The sequence below is a fragment of the Hylaeus volcanicus genome, chromosome 3, assembly GCF_026283585.1.
Source record: "Hylaeus volcanicus isolate JK05 chromosome 3, UHH_iyHylVolc1.0_haploid, whole genome shotgun sequence".
Classification (NCBI taxonomy): domain Eukaryota; kingdom Metazoa; phylum Arthropoda; class Insecta; order Hymenoptera; family Colletidae; genus Hylaeus; species Hylaeus volcanicus.
Genome location: NC_071978.1, coordinates 26,844,795 through 26,869,034, shown reverse-complemented (window position 1 = coordinate 26,869,034; position 24,240 = coordinate 26,844,795). Strand labels below are relative to the sequence as shown.

At 45.0% G+C, this 24,240-nt stretch overlaps 1 protein-coding gene across 7 annotated transcripts in view; it reads left to right on the top strand.

Moving 5' to 3' along the window:
• LOC128873116 (RNA-binding protein Musashi homolog Rbp6) overlaps positions 1-24,240 on the top strand; it is a 760,808-nt gene that overhangs the window by 609,026 nt on the left and 127,542 nt on the right. For all 7 annotated transcript variants that reach the window (XM_054116431.1, XM_054116430.1, XM_054116427.1 and 4 more), the window contains one exon: positions 9,884-9,932. In XM_054116431.1, coding sequence (XP_053972406.1) covers positions 9,884-9,932 — 49 coding nt within the window. The remainder of the gene's footprint in view (positions 1-9,883; positions 9,933-24,240) is intronic.

Below are 24,240 nucleotides of genomic sequence, written 5' to 3'. Positions count from 1 at the left end.
TACGAGCTGAACTCCTTTTCATCTCCCACCCTCTCGACCGCTAATTATTATTTCTAATTATTAACGACAAAATGAAGGCGGGAAATCGGCACACCGAGCGAATAAATTTTCAACGGCGCGATATTTAGCACCGCCTCGTCGACGCTTGTAATTCCGCGGAGAATTTCGTTTTCGCGCCCTATTATTTCGTGTTCCTCCAATCAATCAAATTATAGCGCCAATTATAATTTCTGAAAACATATACCGCGACTGGGCGGCAAATAAAGAAACGAAAACAATCGGGTGCCCGGGGGTCCATTACCGAAACAACCGGGGTGGTCTAAATGCCATTCGAGCCCAGCCTTGGAGATATCGGACCGAACAGTCGATATAGAACGACGGGGACATTATTGCTCGTTTATCGATTAATATTTATTTATATGATTCCTCTGCACTGCATATTTGCATACCATTCCTAGCCATTCACGTGATGCTTCTGTGGTTCTGAGAATATTTAATTCGCTCGTCATAGGCAGAATTTGCTTGGTCGATATTACGTCAATTATGTGTAGTTAAGTGTATGTTGCATTACTTGATATTTTTAGATTCTTATATTGTATTTCTGAATAGAATATTTATCAACTGTTCAAAGATGTAACGGTTATAATAGTTTGACTGATTTCTTGGTTTCTTAACTATTCTCGTGCAATGTTCCTTATTTTATTTTTTTATAATTTTATTTTGTATTTATAAGTTGTGTCTTTCATAAGGTTACATTTTTGTTCAAAATTTAAAGAATAAACGATATTGAAAATTACAAAGACAATAGGCTCGACGACGTTCTCGTAAGTGGAAACAGAAACACTTTCTAATTTTATTTGTGGAAATACTAAACTAAACGTAACGTCGATGGAAATTTCATTCCATTATCGCTAATGGAATTTGAAGTCCAAGTGGTGTCGAACGAGGCAACGTAAATTCGAGCATCTCGAGGAGGGAAGAATGATCGCGAGCGAATCTTCAAGCTTTGGTCAAATTATTCCACGCAAACAAAACGTAGACGTGACTTTTGATCGAAAGAATTTTCTAAAGTTTTGAAGAAAGATTGTTTCGTCGAGATACTCAGAGTATTTCCCACTCCATAACTGATCGCTAATCTTCGGCTACGGTGCACGGTGTAACTCGTCTCTGTACCGTTTGACTTGGATCCTATCCTATTACCACCTAACAATGTTTCGAGCAGTCCTGAGCAAAGAGGTGGCGCCGACGGAATTTCTCGTTTCATCAACGGTTTATATCAAAAGTGTGTCGCAAACCGAATTTGCTTGATTGTGCGCGCGAGACGTTGTCGCCGGTGTTTCGTCCCGAATAATTCGCCGTTGTGTAACATTCACGGCCCTGGAGTAGCTCCGACGGACAATTTCCTAAACGCGAAATTAGCTTCGTTGTTGCACAGCGTTGCCTAGCTTCGAATTTTGATGCATTATATCGCACTGGCTCAAACAGATTAATGACATCTCATTCATTTGGAATTAATTGTCGTGAGTTTCAGTTATATTAAAAACTAGAAAGTATTTTATAATTCTTGGTAACTAGGTAGTAGAATTTTTATAAATGATTCGTGACAAGTGCTGTACACTATCTAATCAAATGAAAATCCCGCCTGAAGCGTGCGCTTATTGTTAATCGTAGGCGACCAGGAGAAGTTGCAATAGAAACTGCGGGAGGACAACGTGCGGTCGCATTCACCGCACTTCAGTTCGGATGTTATCAACAAGTTAAACTGGGAATTACTGTCCCATTCAACCTACTCGCCGCATCTCGCTTCGAGTGATTTTCATTTGTGCCCGGAATTGAAAAATCCTCCACGGGGACGGCACTTTCAGTAATTAAACGGGATGGAACAAACTGTACAACGGTGAATTAAGTTATTTGAACATGAAACCAGAATACCAGTCTATGGGTGGACGGAGTGTCAGACGTGGAGGGATCTTTGCGTGTATAATTTTGGTGAAAAGAAAATATATTTTAGATTTTTGAGAGTACCGCTGTATCCGCTGTTTACATCCACGAGCGCGCCACTCGCCGGCCAAAAACGTTTCTATTTAAATCCCCGGCGTTCAAGAAGCCGATGCGTCGACGAGATAACCTAATGCGATAATCGATTCCCGCAGGAAGACCGTAATTGCATTTACGAAGACGGACGAAGCATTCTAAAATAAACACCGCCGCCGGAGGTGCGCGCTCACGCCAGGCATGCCCGTCTACGTGAAAGGTTTCCCGTTTCTTTTCCTTTTTTTTTTCCTCCCCCTTATTTTCCTCTGCGCCATCGCCGGCTCGTAAAACGACGTGGATTTAAACGAAACGATACCGATTTACCCCTCTGGTAACAGAAGCGTCGTTACAGAAGCAGTTCTAGGATTTCCAAAGAATGCTCTCTCCCTCTCGCTCGCGCCCCCTTGTCGTTCACTTTCCCTTCTTTCGCCACCCTCCCTTTTCTAGCCGTCAGGGACAATCGAGGGTAAGAGGGAGCTAGCTGGCTAGGGATTTCGATGAGTTTTCCTCTCGCCGCACGGGCATTTCGCGTTCCGCGTCGCGCCCTATCGCGGCCACGGCACTTCCATCCCTGCAGATTTAGTATGCAGCGAGCTATATTAAATCTCCGCTGTTCGAGGGATTCCGGACTCTCGTTTCGGCTTCGTTTCTGATTCGCCTGCTGCCTCGTCGACACGCTGCTTTTCACCAGCCGGCTCGGTGTCGCCCGCCGTTTTTCTACGCCTTTTAATGCTTGTCGCTGTTGCGCCCCGTCCACTGGATCGTTCGACTCTTGGCAGGCAATTGTTGTCGAGCAAAACGGGTGATTTTTATTTTTATTAAAAATTCTACGCGTTGTTGGTCGAGTTGGGATGATTGGAATAATTTAGTGCCTGCGAAGAGATTATCAGAGCTTGTTGTTAATCTTTAGAAGAACATTATGTAAATATTTGTTTATGTATACGTGGTTTTAGTAGTTGGAACACTCCTCCTCGATCGATTATCAAAATAACTCAGATATCAGAAGTTACAGGAAAATAAAACGCTGCTCCAATTTCGTACAAAGTACGTCTGGCCACGGACTGACCTCATTCCACTTTAACGTATTCTTCCTCCAGTTCTTGCAATGACATGAGTTTAGCTATATATCTTATAATTTTACATACGTGTATATGTTATTCAAAGTAACTGTACATGTAGATATCTTTTGTATGTATTTGTTAGTTGATTTTATATTTTCATTTTTATTATGTCTTAAATGTAAAATCGAAAAGAATAAAGATTGGTACAGTAAAAATAACAACGTTAATTATTTATATAATGAACAGCTTTTGTGACTACAATCAAGGTTATTGTTTATACTGCAACAAGCTCTACTCGTTTCAATTATATATTTAACATGAAGTAATAAACACGCCGACAATGGCCATATTCATTTTATTGTTGAAATAACGAATGACTCGTTCGGATTACAATCAACGTTATTAATTCAATGCAAAATAATCAACGGCGTACAAATAAATATTAAATTTACGGTAATTTCCCTGACACAGCAATCATATGTCTTGCGAAATCTGTAAGTTACTGTACTTGAAAATACAATCAAAGAAATTACTATTGGATTCGCGAACAAGTCAGCTGAAAAGTGTATACGCATGCAAATTGGAATTACATAAATTAATATTCAACATGCCCGCGGTGTTCGAACAACGAGCAATACCGCGTCCAATAATTCCCGATACTATGGACACCCTCGTACTTCGAATTCCCTGGTGATGACGTCAGCCATGATCCCGTAATTTCTCATCAGCTTAGTTCCCGTAATATTTCCGCTCGGGCGACTTACAAATGTCAGGGATACCCGAATGCAAAAAGTCCGCATAAAGGGTACACTCTTGACCTACTTCCCGGGCGCCCTTTTAAATTAGTTTGCCAAACAAGAAAGCCAAACTCTCGAGCCCCGGAGCCGAGGTGTTTGAAGAGAAAGGTGCCGCGGGAAATGATACGACGTGTATCTGGCGAGCAGGGAACGCCTCGTGGTATAAAGGACAGGGCTCGTAAGACAGCAATCTACAACACGGTCCACGGAGAGCTGTAACGCCACTAGAATCGAACTTGTAATAAGGTACACCTCGCCCACTCACCAGAAGTCGATTGCTCCGCAGGGACGTCGAGGGGTGGGGCAACCCTCCTACGTCTTTCCCTTCATCCTTCCATAACCTTTCAGTATTGTTCAACCCCCGCGAGTCCCTACGGTTGAGAAGAGGGAACCCTGGTGAAATTACACCGTTATTTCGAATCCCATTATGTAAAATTATTTTCCGCCATTAATTCTGCTCGACCACGGAATTCTGATCTAAGTGAATGAATGTAACGGTCGAGAGGCTGGAATCGTTTAATGCGATGAAATATGGGCCACTGGGAGAAACCGAGACGGGCTCGCCTTTGTGAAATTTAAAATCACTCGTCGGAATGCTTGAATTTTTCATCCGGAACCGGTGGAGCTGAACTGGAGTGCGTGGTTGCAATTTCTAAGCCAATTTTCATTATTTATGTCTGACGGCTGCCAGGATCGCTAATTAAACAGTGATACATGCACTTGAAAAGCGTTCCTCGTCAAATGGGAATAAATACGTTCCATGAGAGCTCGAGAACCGCATCTATTTATTGTTGAAAAATTTATTTAGAAATCTTTATTCAATTCGTTGGCAGTAGATATTAAAATCACAAACTCTTTAAGCTAGAGGACACTGAATATGTGTTGTTATTTTACCGTTGTCTGACTGTAATTATTGGATAACTGTATTTAAATGCGTAACACACTAAATTCATTTCGTATGAAATAAACATTTACAGGCCGCTACCTAGTTCAAAGTGCCTCATTTATAATTATAATTAAAATAAACATCACTGAAAGAAACTGTTATTTTCACAAGTAATTGTGCGCAAACATTAGCCAGACATGTGTATTCAGCGCTAGCAGGTGCGATAATTCAAACAAATATTTATGGCCCACTTTTTCTTACCACGTTTAGAGTTCCAAGCAAAGTCGCTCCGTAATTATGAGAAAATATGCAAGAGGAAAGTACTGCGATAAAGTTTTAAACTCTTGAAACTCTACACGTAGTAACGAAAAATCACCATAACTGCTTGTTTCATATATTACACGCGTTACCGCTGAAAGCATGTCTGACTAATGACCTGCCGTAACTACTTACAGTTTTGCGACTGTCTTCTGGAAACTCGCGGAACCGTGAGGCACTCGTCTCTTTCATCAAGTACCATCACCTCAGCTCCTTTGTATTTGTTCTTCATCTGATTTTGTTATTATTGATGAATTGGAACAGGACTATGTATAGCATATCTTTTACATACGTACGATAATTATTTTAGCAATGATATATTATCTGAAAAAGACCACAAATAGTATAGCCAAAATATATAAAAAAAAACCATTCAAAGGCATTTTTAAAAAATTCACACGTAATTTATACTTTTACTATAACTTCAAAATAATTTAACCCCCGATAAAGTTAACTAACAGTTTGGTCAAAATCACCAACTAAGCGGATTACTGTGGATTCCTTGTATCAGTAACGATTATCCGTGGTCCCTCGATAATTCAACCACTCCAAATTTATATTTCCAAACGTGCATTTTTAATAAGCCACGCGCGTGTGGCGATCCCTGTGCATCGGTGGGGACTGAAATTGATATCGATAATATCGTCCACGAAAATCCTCGAAACTGTCCGGTGATTTAAATTCGCTTCCATAAATAAATAACGCAAAACCCCGTATTATAATTGCCTCGTAAATGATTTACAGCAAGCAATGAATTAAATAATCGCAAAACGTCGATGATCGTCGAAGCTGAATTCGCCCAGGAACGCGGTGAAATGTTTTTTGTAATCGTCATTTAACGCGAATACGATGACTATCGTTTGCCAGTAGACGAAGAAGAAAATGGGAGAAACCGTTCCAAGAGGAAGATTAATGTCGATTCGAAGCCAGAGCGTGATTTCGTCGAACAACTCGAGGTCGTCAAAGTACATCGTGATGAAGGATTTCGTCGCTCTTGGGCAGAAAAGTTTAAATAATTCCATGCCAGAAAATGTGGCGCGATCTCCTTTGTTTGACGGAACACGTCCGCGATGAATTAAATATTGAAATGATCAAAGGGATCGTTTGAGAATTTATATTGTTTCATTTCCACTGTTTATTTTCAATTGCACTCGTTTGAAGAACTACGGTAATCGCAGAATTCCTGATCCTTGTGAGTCTCGACCTGACTTCTTCCATTTTTCCCTAGACGGCAAGTGCAAACATTCTTGTTTAATTCCCCGAAGGAGACGTTGATCTTTCACGGTTGAATTAAATGACTGCAAGGAACACTTTTAAGATATCGTTGGAACATACTTTTGATGTTTCTTTACGCTAATTGGAACAATTGAGTTTTTACACAGACAACTGATACGATCGAATAATTGGAGAAACGATTAATCAGATTTTTCATTTGCCACCATCTATGTCGTAGTTTTTAATACCTCGATTGTCCACGTCATGCACAGAAATCGATAGGTCCTACCGTGGCGTTTAACCTTCACTCCGTGTCCCAAGTCTATCGATTCCCGTAGACGTCTATTTGCGTTCGCAGTGTCAGCCACGATTGCATTAGAATCCTTGCGAGATGTGTCATCGAATTCGATCGCGGAGAGGCATTACGTTGCTGCGGGAGAGTGCTCGAGAACCCCGTCTAATCGACGTCACCTCCGTTCCACCTGACGTTCGAGACATTTGGAACGAACAAATCCACGAGCGTCAAACAAAAAACCGCGTCGACTTTGATTTAACTGGCAGAAGCGCATCGGTGGATACACGCGACAAAGATGCGAACAAAATAATGAAAAAACATATACCTTGTGAAAAACAAGAGCGAGGGAGTAAAAGACTCGGCGATGACGGAAGGGTCCCTGGTGTTAGTCTTGTCTTACGCTGTGACGCCTCTTCTGTTTTCATTAAAAGCTTCGGTCCGTCTCTCTCGATCCCCGCTCTTCCGTACCCTCTTTCTTTCGTCGTATAATATTACTTTTTCTTTTGAAAGTTGAAATGGGACGAACGTCGTCTAAGAGACTCAATTCCTTGCTATGTTTCGTGTGACTTTCAAAGCAACAGGACCTGAGTTATTTCGATGAATAATCGTCATCTCCGAGGTACTCGTCTCGTTCTCATCGCTTTTGTGGATTCGAACGGTACCCCCATTTTTTTCTCTGTTTCTTTGGAAGATAAAAAAGAGAAGGCAATTCACAGAAGAACGATCAGGGTTTGAATCATTCTTTGTCGAAAAACGTCTTGCGAGCCTTACACGCGACTGCTTCCCTCGTTAGCTTCAACGGAGCGGGACTCCGGGAGCCGTTAGTCGCCTTTTTTTTCCGTTTTCAATCCTTATTCCCCGGGTTGAGCCCGCGAAACAGTTAACGATATCCAAACAAACCATTCCGTGTCGAGGGTGGATGGGCCTCGCGGTTCCAGACGATTGCGCGTATAAAAATATGGACGTGTCTGGTATCGATGTTCAGCTAAATAATAAACAGAACGTTTGGTTTGTGGATAAACTATGTTTCAAATTTTAATCAAACGATTTAAAAATGTATCTGCAACAAATAAAATTTCAGAGACGCGCGAAAGAACGTTTTTCGCAAATTCTGTATTTAGCAACCCCCCACCCCCCTCCCCAAGGTTCAAGAAGTAGATTAATAATTAAATAGAATCCAAACCTAAGAACTAAAATAAGGAACTTAGAAACTGTTCATTGTCACCGTGAAAATAGAGTTTATTCCACGATTAAAGCGAAGAAATCTTTAACAATGACCGCCTGATTATCCCCTAAATTACACACGCCCAATTTTCGCCAAAAATTCAAAGAAAACGGCGGAGGGATTCCCTTCCGCTCGATTACTTCGCATTTCCGCGCCGTTTCCTCGTCGCTCGACGAGCACGTTCTCCCCGCAGCTACATTCGTTCACGGTGACCAACATTTTCGAACGTCTAAATCAACGCCGTCCCTATCTCTTCCCCCTGGCACGCCCCTCCGATGTTACTTTCCCCGTGAAACGTATTACGTAAGTCTCGGTGAACGGAGATACACTGCGTTGACGGATGAAAACGGAATGAAACTGTCCCCTCGTGCACGCGAACGAAGTCCATCGACTGTTAATCGCATAATCTAATATTTACCCCCGTTTTCCGTGCGAACCGCTGCTTACAGCACGGTTTTCCCTCGCCTCCTACGTCGCGTCACCACCCATTCTCCTAGGAACAATTCCGATCCGTTTTCACGTGCCGCGTGGCCGGTGCTTCTACCGTCTCCAACTAGCGGTCCTTTCGTAGGAAGCAGCAAGGAACAAAGCGGGGACGAACTCGCAGGACGGCGGGGGGTAAAGGTAATCCCTATTGTTTCTACTGTCCCATAAATCCTACTAGCCGCGTCGCCTTCCCGCCTCCTGCGCTTCTCCGCTACCGCTCGCACTTCGGTTACCGACAACACAACCCCTAAACCACCCTACCACCCCCACCTGCTACAACTCCCGCTATTCTCAATCCCCTTGCTACGCCTTTCTCGGCGGTGTGCTTCGTAAATCTCGGTCCAGCTGTGCTTTTACGGCGCACACGTACTTCCTGGAGGAACACAAGCGATCCGTGATTCGGAAGGACTCTCATCCTTCCACGGGAATCGCTCGAGGGCGCTCGACGTTCGATTCAAGGCTGGGACCCTTGTGGGACTTCTCGATACCCGTAGCTACAACGGGGAAATTTATCGAGGGTCTTTTCTTGATCGATTACCGAGTGGGAGGATAGATTACAAGACGATCCGAGCGTGTGGTATGGTTAACGTTTCGGCCCTGTAGGGGGTCCCTTGCAAAGCGAGTCGTTACGTTTCTACGATTCATGAAAATAAGGTTATAGTTAGGTGTGTCATGATACTGCACAAATTGATTAACTCCGTAACACAAGATGTTGAGAAATGCGATGTTTTTTAAAATTCCCTTTATAATATAATTTCAAATAAAGATTGTGGAATGCATAAATACAGATGTGCAAACCACTCTATAACGGATAATTATTGTATTTTCTAACGAATTTGTTGTCATGCGTCTCCGAGTCTTAAATTCCAGTGTGACCCTAATCTTGTCTATAAGGAGCGACCGCGTTTGAAAAAATTCATAGAGCTACCCTAAGTTATACACACGGCGTTTCTACGTTGTTTACGATCCATAAAGATTTCAGAAGGGTACTTGAGACTCCTGACACGCAGAGGGGTTCGTTTCTCCGGTAATATCGGCTGAGGGCGACAACTAATTTATGACACTAATCTCTGCTACCTTACTACACTCCTTACATGTTATTTTCTGTCATGTATTTATCACGCTTATGTAGGGAAGCTCCTAAACTCGTGTTAGTTTCCACATTCGCTGCTACGATCGATAGGAGACTCTGTAAACTATTGTGTCTATTTTCAATACGCATTATTTATTATTTCTTGTGGTGTATTCTCCTATATTTGTTGACTAAAATGGCTGAACAAGTTAAAGAATTAATGTTTCAGTCATTTTCATCTTTCTATCGACAAAAATCCTTGATTTCTCTATTTCCTCTAAATTACTACCTGCTCCAATTCCGTAACATTTAAAGCGTTGCTTCCGAAGAACCTGAACATCCGTAGAAATGCTAATAATTAATATCGTGAATTGGTTTTCTCGGTGAATTTGTGGTTCGAATGCGATTGAAAAACGGCAAATAATTGTAGTACGATAATTTCAATAATTTCGAGGCTTTCCCTCATGATTAACACGTTTTTATTGAAATTGCAGATCGAGGACGCCATGCTGATGTTCGACAAGCAGACCAACAGGCACAGAGGTGAGTGGAATTTATGATTTTCTCGGAGGGTGCAGGGGAGGGAAGAGGATTCCACCCGCGATACAATAATTCGATACCGGGCTGCTAATGACTGTTTAATCACCGTTGATCGTTAAAACGTGAGAGGAGTGCTGACGACGCGCGACCGCCGGCGAAATTTCGATCCGCGGGACTTCGGCTGGGCGCAAATATGTTGAAAATATGGTCGAGACTATTCTGTTTAGCGAGTCAATAATACCGGCCGTTTCGCTCGCGGAGATCGTTGATCGGGTAATTAACGAGCTGGCTCGAAACTATTATTAGTAATTACGGTAATACACGACACCAATGCGCCAACGACGCTACAGCTAAAGATAAATAGCATTAATTTGACGCTGCGATCAATCGAAGCGTTAATCACGACTGGTGATTGCGCGATTCAACGTTGTCCTGCACTTCTTGCAATTCTATCGATGCTTGCCATAGTGTGTTTCTTTCCTCCTTTGGATAGATTGTCTCAGAGTGGGACATGAGCAGAGATGCCTGTTTATTTCAATTAATTTCTCTTTAGACAGACTTTTTTATGTACATTAATTTAGTCGAAAGCTTCGATATTCATAATTCTATTACTTATCCCAAAGGCACGGTGAACTCCGTAAGAAATTCAGAACGACCTTCGCATTGTTATAAAGAAATAGAAATACAAGATGAGAGATGCGTTATGCTAATTTTGTACTTCCCGTTCTCGATTCTAATCTAAGCAGGATGAATTCACGTTTTCATACATTCCCCGCGGATGGAATTCCGTTGGTCGTTTATATACGTACGCGGGCCGTATGTAAATGCTCGTTCCATTTCGATTCCTGGCACGCGTCGTTTCTTTTATTCTTTATGATAATCGCACCTGAATAAAAGCCCTCTTGCAACCGGCCACCATGGTCGTCTATTGTTACGCGTGATGCGATCGGCCGAAATTCAAAGCCGCCGCGGAGTTTGCGTCTCTTCGACGCCTACGTAGTCAACTGATAACGCAAACATCAAGAAATTGTTATTCCCCGAAATGTTATCATTCGATCGCTCAGAAACGCGTCGGAAATTTCCTGGTGGCATCGTAATTTATTTAAATTATTTTAATTTCACATTCGATTACGAAATAAGAGCCGGTGACGTGAAGTCACAGGCCTTCGGTATGCACTAGTCCCGATCGTCAATTCGGGTAAGAAATTCGATCGATATCGAGGCATTGCCTTACACGTGACTGCACGGAAAGGCCGCGAAAGTCAAATAGAAGCAGTTACATCGAAGCCCAGCGAAATGAGACGATTCGATCGGTACCCGAGCGAAGGAGAGGGGCGGGGGCCGTCGGGATGAATGAAATATCAGACTGCTAATGTAATATATACGCCAGCTCGATTCTCGTCTCCATCGACGACGGAGAAGAAAGACAGAAATACGAATGGCAAGGGTCTCGCTGTCGCGAGCCTGGATCCATTCACGTCGCTGCTTCAATGGGGTCGATAATCGTCAGCGATCGAGTTACCCCACCCGACCGATAATCGGGAGTCTCTCTATCTTTTTTAACGGTATCCTACTTCCCTCTTCGATCCCCCGACGGTTACCCCGTCCCTTCCTCTTCAGTAGAGTGCCTGCCGGGTCTCCCAGTGATAGATTCTAATATCGCTTATGAAAAATAGGGGCAAATGGGATATGAAAGCTGGCTCCCTTCAATGCCACAGGGGTTTCCCGCTGCCTCGAGGGGGAGAAGAAGGAAGGGTCGTGCCCGCGGGTTAGCGGGAATGGAGGCGGTAACGGAGAGATGTGTTGCGCGTCTCAGCAAACGGACGACAGCAAGAAAAGGAGTAGGTGAAATAGTCGTTGTACCTCTGGCGAAGAAAGAGGAGAGACTCCCGCGGGCGGGGAGGGTGAGGAAACGGGTAAAAGAAAGAGCGAACCGCCAAGGAAGGAGAGAGACGAGGATGGCTCTTTCAAAGCGGCGCGTAATCTCTCTCGCGATGACATCCAATACCATCCCCGTCGGACGAGTCTGCAAACCTCGAACCTCGAACATCACTGCTCTCCCGCAGATTTCACAATATGGTACTTCCATAACCGGTCTGTGATCCCTAAGGGGATTATTGTCGGATTTTCTGTGAGCGCCGCGCGAGCAACTTTGGTCGCAATCAACGAGACACCAATGGATCTTACTCGCCGGCCACTGTTTTCATCGCCGCTATCGGCTGCGTCGCATCCCCGATGTCTACCAGTTGCACCGCTACGGTCACATTTAGCGCGTATCGTGCTTTGAATATCACGGGGTACGATACTTTACATAAAATCCACTCCAAAACAGTTATCAAACCTCCAACCGATAAAGGAGAACCAAAGAGAACCCCACTCCCAGTCCACGACCGGGAAAATATTCTTCCTCGAGATTACAAGGTTCCCTGGCACGCACGCGAGGAGCGTCGCCCCCGAAAAGTGACTCCTTTACATCGAGCCAAAGTGTAAAACTTACGTCGATCGTCGAATAAAGGGCGGATAGAGACCCTTCACCGGGAGGAAGATCGTTCGTTTGATAGCCGACAACGACCGGGGGTGGAGCACGATTCCTTCAAGGTCGTAACGTCTTCTAACCCAGATTCGATTTCGATCTGCGAGGATCGAGCGAGAGGCGCGGAACAACGAAGGAAAAGGGCGGGGGCTCGTGGAATTACAAAGAGAGATCCTTGTCGATGTTCGAGGCGACCCCTTTACGTCCAAATCCCCGAAGAAGTTGCCTCGGTGAAAGAAGAATCCGAGCGTTTCCGGACAATTTCGAGTCCCGCAGCGAGCTATGATTTCCACGCGAATGGGCAAGCTGCAATTGCAGCAAAGCGTGTCTTCTCTCTAGCGCGGCAGCCGGCGAAGAGGCGCGACTATAGCTCGAGGCGCGATTATCCAAGCTTCGCTGGCCAAAGGATTTTCTTTTCGTGAGCTCCACCCTTACGCGCGACGCGGGAGGAAGGGATGCAGGAGGAAGAGGAGGAGGAGGAGGAGGAGGAGGAGGAGGAGGAGGGCGCACCTATAAGGCTGAGCGCAAGCCACGGTCCGTAGCTTCGCGCAGACTTGAGCGTGTGTTTGCACACGGAGACGCCAGAGCCGCGCGTTTATATACCCTGAGCGCATGTGTTTGCGCGTATACCTTGTCATAAATTGCTGGCACATTGCTCCTGGATGGGACGTATGTGTTTCCGTACGCCCCCAGGACCGTTCGGCTACGTCCTTCCTGATTGCCTACCGGCGATGGCCTCCGAAAGAAGGACTTGTTTACTCATGCGTGAACACGCGTCAAAAGGACGTCCACCTTCAATCGTTCATTGAATCTCTGCTCGTTGGACGACGATCTAGAATCGGGGTTGATCCGATCCAACCGGGGAAAATTGTGCTGCATTTCGTGGACTTGGTCGACGATTTTTTCTTGGGGCTCGGACTTTGTTACATATTTGTTCTCTACGTTTGTATATCTGAACAAGTCTGTTTGGTTTGGGTGTTCGAGGAACGTAATTGGAATACTTTATTGGTAAACTGTTTTAGTAAAAGAAGAAGTGGCAAGGCATATTTAATTTGCTCTTTATAGCTTCACGAATAATAGCTGAATATCATTTACCCACAAGTAGTAATATTTGAGATTACCGAGAATCTGCCACTTATCAATAGTTCCTCTGAACTCTTTAAAAAAAACACGATCGTGTCCTTAAAATTAAAATGTGTGTCAACGATACACTCCACTTTAAAACTTCATTAAGCCATTTTCGCCAATTCTCAATTTATTTACCACAACAGACACTAGACCACTCTCATAACAATTTAAGCATCGGATCGATCTAATTTCTGGACAGAATCCCACCCTCGAAGCACCAGTACTTGAACACTCGGGCCGATTTCCGTGACTCCTAACCTTACGTTCAAGTCGCTCCTAGAATGAGCTTTCGCCCCCTTCCCCCTCTAATCGTAACAGACGCGTCACAAAGTCTCGACTTAACGAAGCTCCGAATTTCGAGTCCTCTGGCAGGGGTGATGCGTCTGGGCGGATGCAATTACCGGGGACGGGGTTAGGTTTCCTCTCCAGTGGACAAGGAGAATCTCCGCGCGAAGACTCGGGGAACTCGAGGAAGCCGCCGCGACAGCTAGAGCAGACGGTGGCTGGATATGTTATGTCGGTTTGACGTAATCCTGGGGGCCCCGCGAGCCGGGGAACGGAACTCTAGTGACGCAGGGAAGGGGAGACGTCCCCCTAGCTAGCAGAAGAGATATTCTATTCGCGCTTCACGGGTCGGGGCAACTCGCGTGGCCCGCGGTAAACCTAACCCGCCAACTTCGGCACGTATGCACGAGCTGCACCGCTGCCTGCGCCCATTTCTCCGCCTGGAATAGTTCCGCCTGGTCCGCTGAACTTCCCTGCTGGATCGGTACGAAATAGTTTCGAAGCTGTTTCTAGCACTCCGTTCGGTTCCCGCTGCTCGCAGCAGCGTGCACGGGCCTCTGGGTAACTTCTAAGATCACCGCCTGCTCGCCACCGAATCGGTACGCCGCCTCCGCTCGACCGGAAAGTCGAGATTGATTTCCACGGAGTTCCGCGTTGTCGGTTCTTGATTGGTAATTGCGCCACCGCGATCGATAGCTCGCTGGAATACGCGTGCCTCGGGAACGTTCCACGTCGAGTCTCTCAGAGTGTGCGTGAGCGACGAGACGTGACATCTGCGAAACTGTCTGGTTTAGAATCGAATAAAACCAAAATAGTTGACAAATAATTGGTTATAATCGCGTTAACGGTCTCTTGAAACCATGCAAAAGGTGATAAAAAGATTTTCGATCGGTCCGCTAATAGCAGATAATAACTATTTTGAAATCTCCGGACAACCATGGATGTTCCCCGGAAAAATTCGAAACGAACCCGCGCGCTCTTGAAATATGTCTCAAACACGCGCAACGCCACAGGAAATGTTCATAAGGTTTGAATTACGGAGGGTTAAAAATTTCTGGTATTCGTCGAAGCGTGTTGAAAAGTTTTCCCCGCGTTGCGCGCAGGGTTGATGCGAGCTCTCATGAAAATATCGTGTCTTTTATGAAGGATCCAGCGTCGCGGAAAATTTTTCCCTCTCAGCCTGGGGTTTCAGTCGGTCAAAGAAACTCTCGAGGCATCGCCTTTTGGGAGCAGGCACCAACGCCTGGCGAGTATCTGCTTCCGAGCCCCGTAGTATCAGAATAGGGTTTCGCGGGTCGTTGCAACTTTCGAAAACTCCGTCGTGGAAGTCGCCCCAGCCACTGCTTGGAAACTTCTGAACGATGGATGGTTCCAGGTCGTGGATGTTACGTAAAGGATCAGGGTCGCTTACCGTCGCCATCCAATTCAGCCTAAATATGTCGCTAGTTCCGATCCTCCCCGTTTTACCTGGCGTCTCAGAGAATTATTGATGATTTCCTATTTCGAGATCCGACGTCAGACAGCTCGAGCCACCGGTGGGGATGAATCGACTTATCGGTCAGCGCGAATGGAGGTGGTTTATCTGGCTGTGATTCGCAGCTGACTACGTGGTTTCAATGGTCTGCAAACTTTTCTAATTCTCGGTCAAGATTCGACGAACAATATTCGACAGAAAGATTCGAAACATTCTTAGGCATTCTTATGAGACTGACTCCAATGGCGAAATTATAATAAAATTGTTTTGGAATCTATCAGGAATTTGTAGATGCCTTGTACAGACACATTATTGGCGTTGATACGTACTTGATCATCGTTGCTGGTGATTAATATTGTCTTCATGGCCTAACTTGTAATTTAATTTGGGGAGATTGGAGCTTAATAAACTCCTAATCACTCTTGGTACGTTAAACCTGACTCGAGACCAGAATTTACGCGGTAACGGTACAACGTGGAACACTGAATTACCACGTGAAAACAGTTGTCTAGTCTATCGTGGAGAATTTTAATGTTTTCAAGGTGATATTCTCATTTGACACATCGAAAAGTATGATCTTATGACTATTTCTTTAAATTTAATCTCATGAAATTTTGTTACTAAATTGTACTACAACTAAGTCGATATCTAAACCTACATTGTGACACTTATCCACTGTAATTTTATAAGCAAACGAGATTATTGCGAGAAAATTGATATGCCACACAATAAGACCAACTAGCCGTCCTGCGACAGCCCTCCCGTGTTGTTGATTCTATTCGAAGGCGAGCGTGTTCGACGAAAGGGCAAGTTTCGTATCAAAGAACGATCCAACAAATTATATTATCCGTGACACGGGGAGACACCGTTCCGCCACGAATGGAATTGATCCCCGCGTTTCCATGTCGACGATCGAGGTCTCCGGCGTATTCGCGATTTCCTTAAATCCGGATCCAAGGAACGAGATAGCGGATCTTTATCAGCGAGATAGCGAACGACTCTCCCGGCACCGACATCCACCATGCATAACATAAGCCGGACGGTTTTTCGGTATAGAGGAAAACCGATGCTCGGATAGGGAAAGGCGTTCTTTCCATTCTATTATGGGAATCTCGGAACGGCGAATCGACACGCTCCAATTGTCACCTGTATTACTACCGTCCGCCATGCTATATTCGAAGTAGAGAATCCTCGCGGCGGCAGGATGGCAAGAGATTCTGAAATATTGAAACGCGGAAGACGGCCCCGGTACTTTTCTTCCACCAACCCCCACCCCGACGCTCTCGTTTCGCGCTTTTCTTTTCTCGCGTTATCCCTTCCCCTACCGCCGAGACGCTTTCTTTTTTCCCCTCTCTTACGAAGCTATAGCGATTTAACCAACTGCCAGACGCAGGGAGCGTTTCGCGCGCGATTGCATCGAAGCCGGGTCTGCCTTCTTCGATATGAAATCCTCGAGATACTGATGTTTAAGTTTCCCTCTTAATCTTCCTCTCCCCGACGCCGCGCCGGTGTTATAAATTCAGCGTGAAACGCGAGAATTCGCGGACAATACGCGCCGCGGATCCTCACAGACGTCTACAATGTTTAACCCCTCTTGGGCTCGGGTCCTCATTTTTTTCAACGACCTTCTTGAGGAAAAGTAGACGGCATTTTTAATTTTCAATTTTCCATAGCTATGAGCATAATTTTTGCGTAAAGAATTACTGAAAATACGTTTCGTTACAGTGTTATCGACATCGACATCAATTTTAACAGTTTTCATAAGATCTTCACTATTCATATACGTTCCAATGCGAGTGCATACAGCTGATTTCTAGTTTTTCACGGCATCAGTCTCAGCAGAATTCCTCGGAGTCTTCGTTGCCCCATCCTTGCAGGAATCCCACGCATATTTATTATCGAATCTGCACCGTTTCCCAAATAATCCACGAATCCAACGGACGTAAACGTATTTCCTCCCTGGTTCTCGCTTCTTTCCACCTTTAAATCGTCCTCCATCCCCCTGGGTGGCTCGCGTGGAAGCACCGGTAGCGCGAGTTTCTCGCGCGATTGAATTGAGCTGCTCCGGCTGCAATTTCGTGGACCCGGACTGGATCGAAGCTACCTCACGAATTTCCGCCCCTATCTATCGGCCCTCTTTCAACGGGGATAAAAGGATGATCGCGGGGAGTGCGAGCCTGCGAAGGAAGTAGATAGATAGGCGGAGGAGAAGGAACAGCGAATCTGGACGAGCTGTTGAACCATGAAGGAAGAAACTACCCGTAGAAGTGGATGAAAGAGAATAAGGAAAAGAGAAAAGTCGAGGGCGTTGATTAGGTATAATGGCAAGGAAAAGAGATGAAGTGACAGGCAGCGACGGATCACTCTTTTATGCCAGATTCAAGATTGTGGAAGTTTGTTCCTTTTGGAGTGAAGGTGTGTGTTGAATTATTGAACGAGTTTCTTGTTTCAAAATTGATACGTTGATATACTTATACATTTCTTGTTTTGACATGAAGAGGGCAATGTGATTAGCTCTGATATAGGTTCTATAGGTTGCTTATGCTTCGAATACGAGACTGTACTACGCTATATGAAACAGATGGAGACACGCAGAAGGAGAAAAGAAGAAACAGAAGGTGGAGAAGGAACAGGGAATCTGGACGAGCTGTTGAACTAAGGGACCATGAGATGGGGTTGCTCGCAGAAGTGGATGAAAGGGAATAAGGAAGAGGAACGAAAAGCGCAGGTCGTCGATTTCCCAGTGTAGCGAGAAGAAAGAGACGAGTGGATCGGTTCGAGCCGGTGTGCACACCTCCGGAAGGTCGCGCGAAGTGTCTCTACTCTCGCGTCTCCTTCGTCTTTTCCTCCTACCTTTCTCTTCCGTTCGTGCATCCGTCTGTGCTAGCCGCCATCCAGAATGCTGATCTCATCCGAGCCAACTTGACCCCTTCGTCTCGTTCGTGCTTCGGCGAGCTTAATCCATCGCCTAGGTGTCCTCCTTCTTGCCCCGTCCCTGTGCCTCGCCTCCGGAAAATCTTCCATCCAGCAGGGGAGAATTTAAAATTCAAACGTGAGTGGCCCTCTCGAGTCGTCGTCGTCGTAGTCGTCCTCCTCCTCGTCCCTCGTCGTCGTCGTCGTCGTCGTCCTGCTTCGCGCAATTCCTCTTTTCTGACCCCCTGCCGCCGGCACCCTCGAGGCGTGGTCGTTCCAGATGCATGCATTTCGAGCTGCAGGTCCCGCAGGTCGCGGCCTGGCTCACTTACCGAAGCCGAGGAGAAAAAATGTCGTTGTGGAAAAAGAGGAAATGGCTCGAGAAACCGAGGGAAACGCCGCGATGGCGTCGACGACGCCGACGGACGAGTGAGAGCTGGATGTAAGGGTAGCTGAAACTACACGAACCTGTGGTAAACGAAATTCTTTAAATAATTCAGGGATGCACCGATGGAAACGGAGGAGTCGAAATCGACGCCTCTAGGCGGGTACAGGGTGATGGATACGAAGCAGAGCAACACGAGATGCATCCCACGGACCTCCTGCAGCAACTCTTGTTAAGGTTGACCCAAGGAACGATAAATATTCATTTGCAAATACGCCGCTGGTGTGCGCATTTCTATTCGGTGCCGCGTCGAATAGCGACGGGAACGTGTCGATGACCATCGTCGATTCCAGGTGCTCGAGAATTTCCATGACTTCTATTACACGGGAATTCCGTATTCTAAGGATGTCGGCAGAGAAGTTCGGTGAATTCTAGGGTTCGGAGCGTCTTGATATATCGAAATAGGAAATTCGAGGTTCAGGAGGTCTTGAAATCTTGACGAACGCTTTGCTACATATTACGGGGACAGGAAAGTAATGTCGTTACTAACTTACTTATGCTAACTACTTACACACCTTTCGAACAAAAGAATAATGTCAAGATAAAACTGCATTGGAATTCTAGATCTCGATAGAACAAAAAAGTCTCCATTCCAAACTCAGGTCGTCCACTTCCTGTGATATCTGAAGTACAATTCGCGGGGTTAGTCGTTATCTGGAGAGAGGTATTTCGAAGTATAATCGATCCGCGACTGGTCGATTAGCGACAGCGCAGGTGAGCGGAATTACTCGCGTTGACTCGTGGCGTCTCACCTTTGTCCGTCGTATCCGGCGGAGCCGCGTCTTAAGTGTCGTTTCCTGGGGCTGGATATCGAGTTCGGCGAGCCCGACTCGACGGAATCGATGAATCGATCGAGCCACCCCGAGGTGGACTTTTAAAGGGCGGACCTTTCATCGAGTTAGAGGCGTCCTCCTAGTAGCCAGGGAGACTCGATCGTGCTCCATGGTACCGAGACATATGACGTGCTTCGTGCGCGATGAATGTACGGAAGTATCGATTTTGGTTCACGTATTACTCGCGGATAAATAACGAATCTATTTTCTGATTTAATAGAATTTCGATTGTACTCGTTATTGTACATCTATAGTGGAAATTAAATTGTTTGATGGATTCAGTAAATTTTAATGAAGCAAGACACTTAATTAAATACTGAAAAATACTTAGTACATAGATGTACATAGATGTACATTAATTTTATTATTCTGTTCTTGAAGTAAGATGTTGAAGGAGATGGGTTGAGTTATACGGTGTATTCACTTCTGGCGGAGCTGTTGAATTGTATGAAACGTAAGCCTTAAGTCGACTTAAATACTGCCACGTAAAGTTAATTGTAATCAACCTGCGCAACAACGCAAACAACACGAGCACACTCGAATAGCTTCCAGGCTTTCGAAGAAATCCTAGGTTCGCCGCGAGGGTATAATTATATGGGAGAGTGTACGATGAGATTACTGTCCTAGTACAACCTGTAAACCATCTACACGTGGCGTAGTAATCTTTGTAACACCCTTGCGAATGTCCTGCCTGAACGACCATCGACTTTCAAATTTTTGTCAATCTACAAGGGAAACGAATTAGAGAGAAATGGTCAAAGCTTAATTTTCAGTTTAATATTTACCAAAACTGAATCAAAGCTTTATTAGGGTTTTCGTTGTGAATAGTATTTTTCCAAAAACTATTTTTTATATTTACTATCCGAAATTTGTCCACTTCAATACAAACGTTCCTATAATTTAGATTTAATTTTTCTAAATCGTTTATTTACATTTTGTGTACCTCCTATATCTCGGCCCCATTGGAAATCCAATTCTGCTAGCATTTTCCTATTTCCGTGGGTTATTATCTCATTCGCAAGCTTCCAGAATTTTCCCCGCTTTTTTTCTAATTCTGTCCTACAGCGCATAGGTCCTGCCAACGTTTTCGCGTTACGAGCTCCGCGTTCGTTCCGCCTAATATTTCACGAATCGCGCGGAGGGAAGACTCATTCAATTTCCAACGGGAACCAGGACGAAGAACGGTACAAAAATCCACCCCCTCCCCGTCTCTCGTAAACAAACGAACCCAGAGAGATGGTCCCGTAATTCCGCGCACTCGGCGCGCCACGATAAAATTACGAATTCGCCAATTCTCTTGCTACTCCTCTCTCTATACATGGTGTTCCTGACTTTTCCCGTCAAACTACAGAAACACCTACGAGTGAAAAAAGGGAAAAAATGGTAAACGTATGTCAACTATAAACGCTTCGCAACACTTTCTTATTGAATAGAATTTATTTGAAAATATAAAGTTCCAGGTGTTCCAAATTATACCAACATCAAACTTAAACGCACACAACCCCGTCGAACCCAATTGATATTTTAATTTCATATTTTCCCTCGCAGAATTTGCTTCTGCGATCCGAATGATAAACACGCCGTATATCACTGCCCATCTCTCTTTTCCTCGTGCTATCACCTTCTCTCCTATGTCTCCCACCCAACCTCCCAGCTCGTAATTTCACGCCGGGAGGTATTACGCCGCGATTTCGAATTCCGAACTCTATTTGACTCTCTCGAACACCCTGCCAATGATTGGCGCACTTAACCGATCGCATTTCGCATTTAAACGCCTCGCTGTCAAACGCCCGAACATATGAACCCCCTACCGCCACGTTTCAGCTGGCCTCTGTTGATCGAAGGGTAGAACGCTCGGTCACGTCTACTATGCGCCCGCAGCGTGTTTAACGTTAAAGGAGGGAAAGAGTCAGGAGCTAGACTACGATCGTCGACGGTGTTGCGCTCGCCCGGAAATTGAACGCGCCCGCCGCGAGTGTTATATTACTTTCCAGCGTCGAACGTGAACGATTTTCGTGAATCATACGCCGCCCTGTTCGGTGTACGTTAGGTTCGTGCGCGATATACCATCGCGGAGAAAGGCTCTAACGAAACGCCGGGGATATTGAATGGTAATATCTCTTAACATTGAAGATACGAAAAGAGTTGGTCCCATCTGTTAGAAAATCTTGAGGGTGTATTATTTTGTTTCGGAGGTGATCACAACCCATATTATTGGCAGATGAACGAGTTCGCCTCACGGATACCAACCTTGACCCAAGAAGCAACGTCGATGCCCAACAATATCTCCCATCGAAATAATTACGAGTGGTTATTATTAAAAGTACTGCATCCAAGATGTATTAATACCGTGTAGCGAAGTCCTGCGCGGAAGAAACTTGCCGGAAAAATGTATATATTTCTCCTCGGAGCAGACACGCGGTAAGGCCGCGATCCGCCATTGTTCCTGCAAGACAACGGGTACGAGGAGCGAGCCGGGGGGCGGTTTTCCTCGAAATTTCTTGAATTGATCATTGTGCCTAGCGAAAATCTTCCGCCGCGGTGACGGTGCTCTTCGAAAAAAAGGGGAGAAAAAAAATGAAAAAAAAAAGTGAAAGAAAAAAGGGAGACGCGTATCCGCGAGTCTATATCAGCGAACGACTCCATTATAGAGGAGCGCGCGAAGCCGCGCGCGACCTATTATTCCCGTCGTCGGCGCGGAATCATATATGCGAGCGTATTCGAAATACGAGGATGAATGGCGTGGGGCGGGAAAGCCAACGGCGTGAGCTCTGGAGTAGCAATAACTCGGAGATTAAAACAGAATTAAAAAAGTGTGCTGGATGTGTATCTGTGTCAAGCGTCAGACGGGCCAGAGAGTCATCCGTTGTCGAGGTATCGAAGTAACCACCCTGGATGAAAAACGAAAAAAAAAAAGAACAAAATACAGAAAGAAGGAAAGGAAAAAAAAATGATACGAGCAAGCAGAAGAAGAAGTAGGAGGATAAATAAGCGCAATGTTCGTTGCGTCCGTTCTGTCTATCCTTTTCGCTGGCGCTCGCTCGCCTCCCTCGCGTCTGTAGGCTCGTTCGTCGCTTCCGCGATAAACAATGTACCGTTGGAGATGAAGATAGGATGCGCACAAAGGCCCTCCTTGAATCGTTAATTAATTTCCTGATTATTCGCTGATCCAATTTCGCGATACACGCGGCCGGGGCTGAGTTTGAAAACGACGCCGGATGAGACTACTCCGTTCTCCAGCTCCGGTAGGCCGATGGTATCAATTTGTTATCGTTGGAGGATTCTTTTGTCGGTCGAGGCTGATTAGGGTCGCGTGTGATCCGTTTGGAACACGTTAATCGACGAAATTTGTAGCCGAACGGTGTTTTGAATGTGCAGAATGATTTCATGACCCTCGAGAGACGATGTTATTAATTCGTTACCGTTGAAGGATTCTTTTGTCAGTCGTTTCGATTTTGTCTGGGCTGATTAGGGTGGAAAGCTGTCGTCGAACGCTGGCAGACTCTGTTATCGATGCGTTCCGGCGGTCGTATCGATCATTAAATGGAACTCGCTGGCGGGATACAGCGAATGAAATAAATTGAATCTCTCGAACGGAACAACCGCGCGGAATATATGGTTATTGTACTCGAGTGTCAACCCCGTAACCGCGAGGTGGCGTAAAAGTTGGCTCGTCGCGTATCCAGTTTGCAGTTTCGTTTTACCAAACGCGACCAGGTTACCCGCGTCAGAAAGTTCTAACACCCGAAATTCGCGACACCACTGTGCTTTGTTTAAACGACACCTTGAGTTATAAATTTGACAACGCTCGAGCCTTAAAAGAATTGATCAAAGACGTAGTGTAACTTGTACTCGTAATCATACGGATTTTGATTACAAACAAAATTCTTTTGTAAAATTATGTGTAACTGCTCTTTCAACAATAATATTATTTCTTGAGATTACTTCAACCCATTTATTTCTCACTTCTTATTAAATCATTTCCATTGTATATCACTCCTAAATATTTGAAAAATACTGAACCATAAGAATTGAACAATACTCGCATACTTGAGGAATAGAATAGTCTACTAAAACGCACGAGACCACATTATTTTGAATATCTAGCATTGAATACTTTACAAAGTAATCGTTTAAGCATTCTCGTCGATGGAACAAATCGTATTACTTCTGCTACTCGATTCTCCTTAAATTTGAGGCTCACGTCGAAGCTTTCGAGGATCGCATTTCGAGATATCAAACGCCTCGTTAAAACCTACTCTACGATTTTCAGTATCGAAGCACCGAGATGTGCTCGCTGGTTTGAAATCGATCGATCACTAGCCCGCTTCGTTCTATGAGGATGACAACGTCCTGAGTAGTTCTGAGTACTAGCTAACAGGTTCCGACGATACCTCACCGAGCCAGCTGGAAGCAATATGCGATAGCTGCTCAATCATTTTCAGCTTAGAGAGCGCCATCACCGTGGAACCAGATTTCCTGATACGCGATCTTTTACAATGCTGTGACAGCGCCGCGCTCAGCATCCACGTTCCTTGTTCGCGGTTAGATCTACGCGACCTGGAATTGAAAAATATCTCCAGGACATAAATCCTTTCTGTAAAATCAGTTCTTCTACTTTCTATATCTAATTTATTATATTCTCCAAAGTAGATAAAGGGAACGTAATTAGACTCCTGGAAAATTTGAAACCAGTCTTG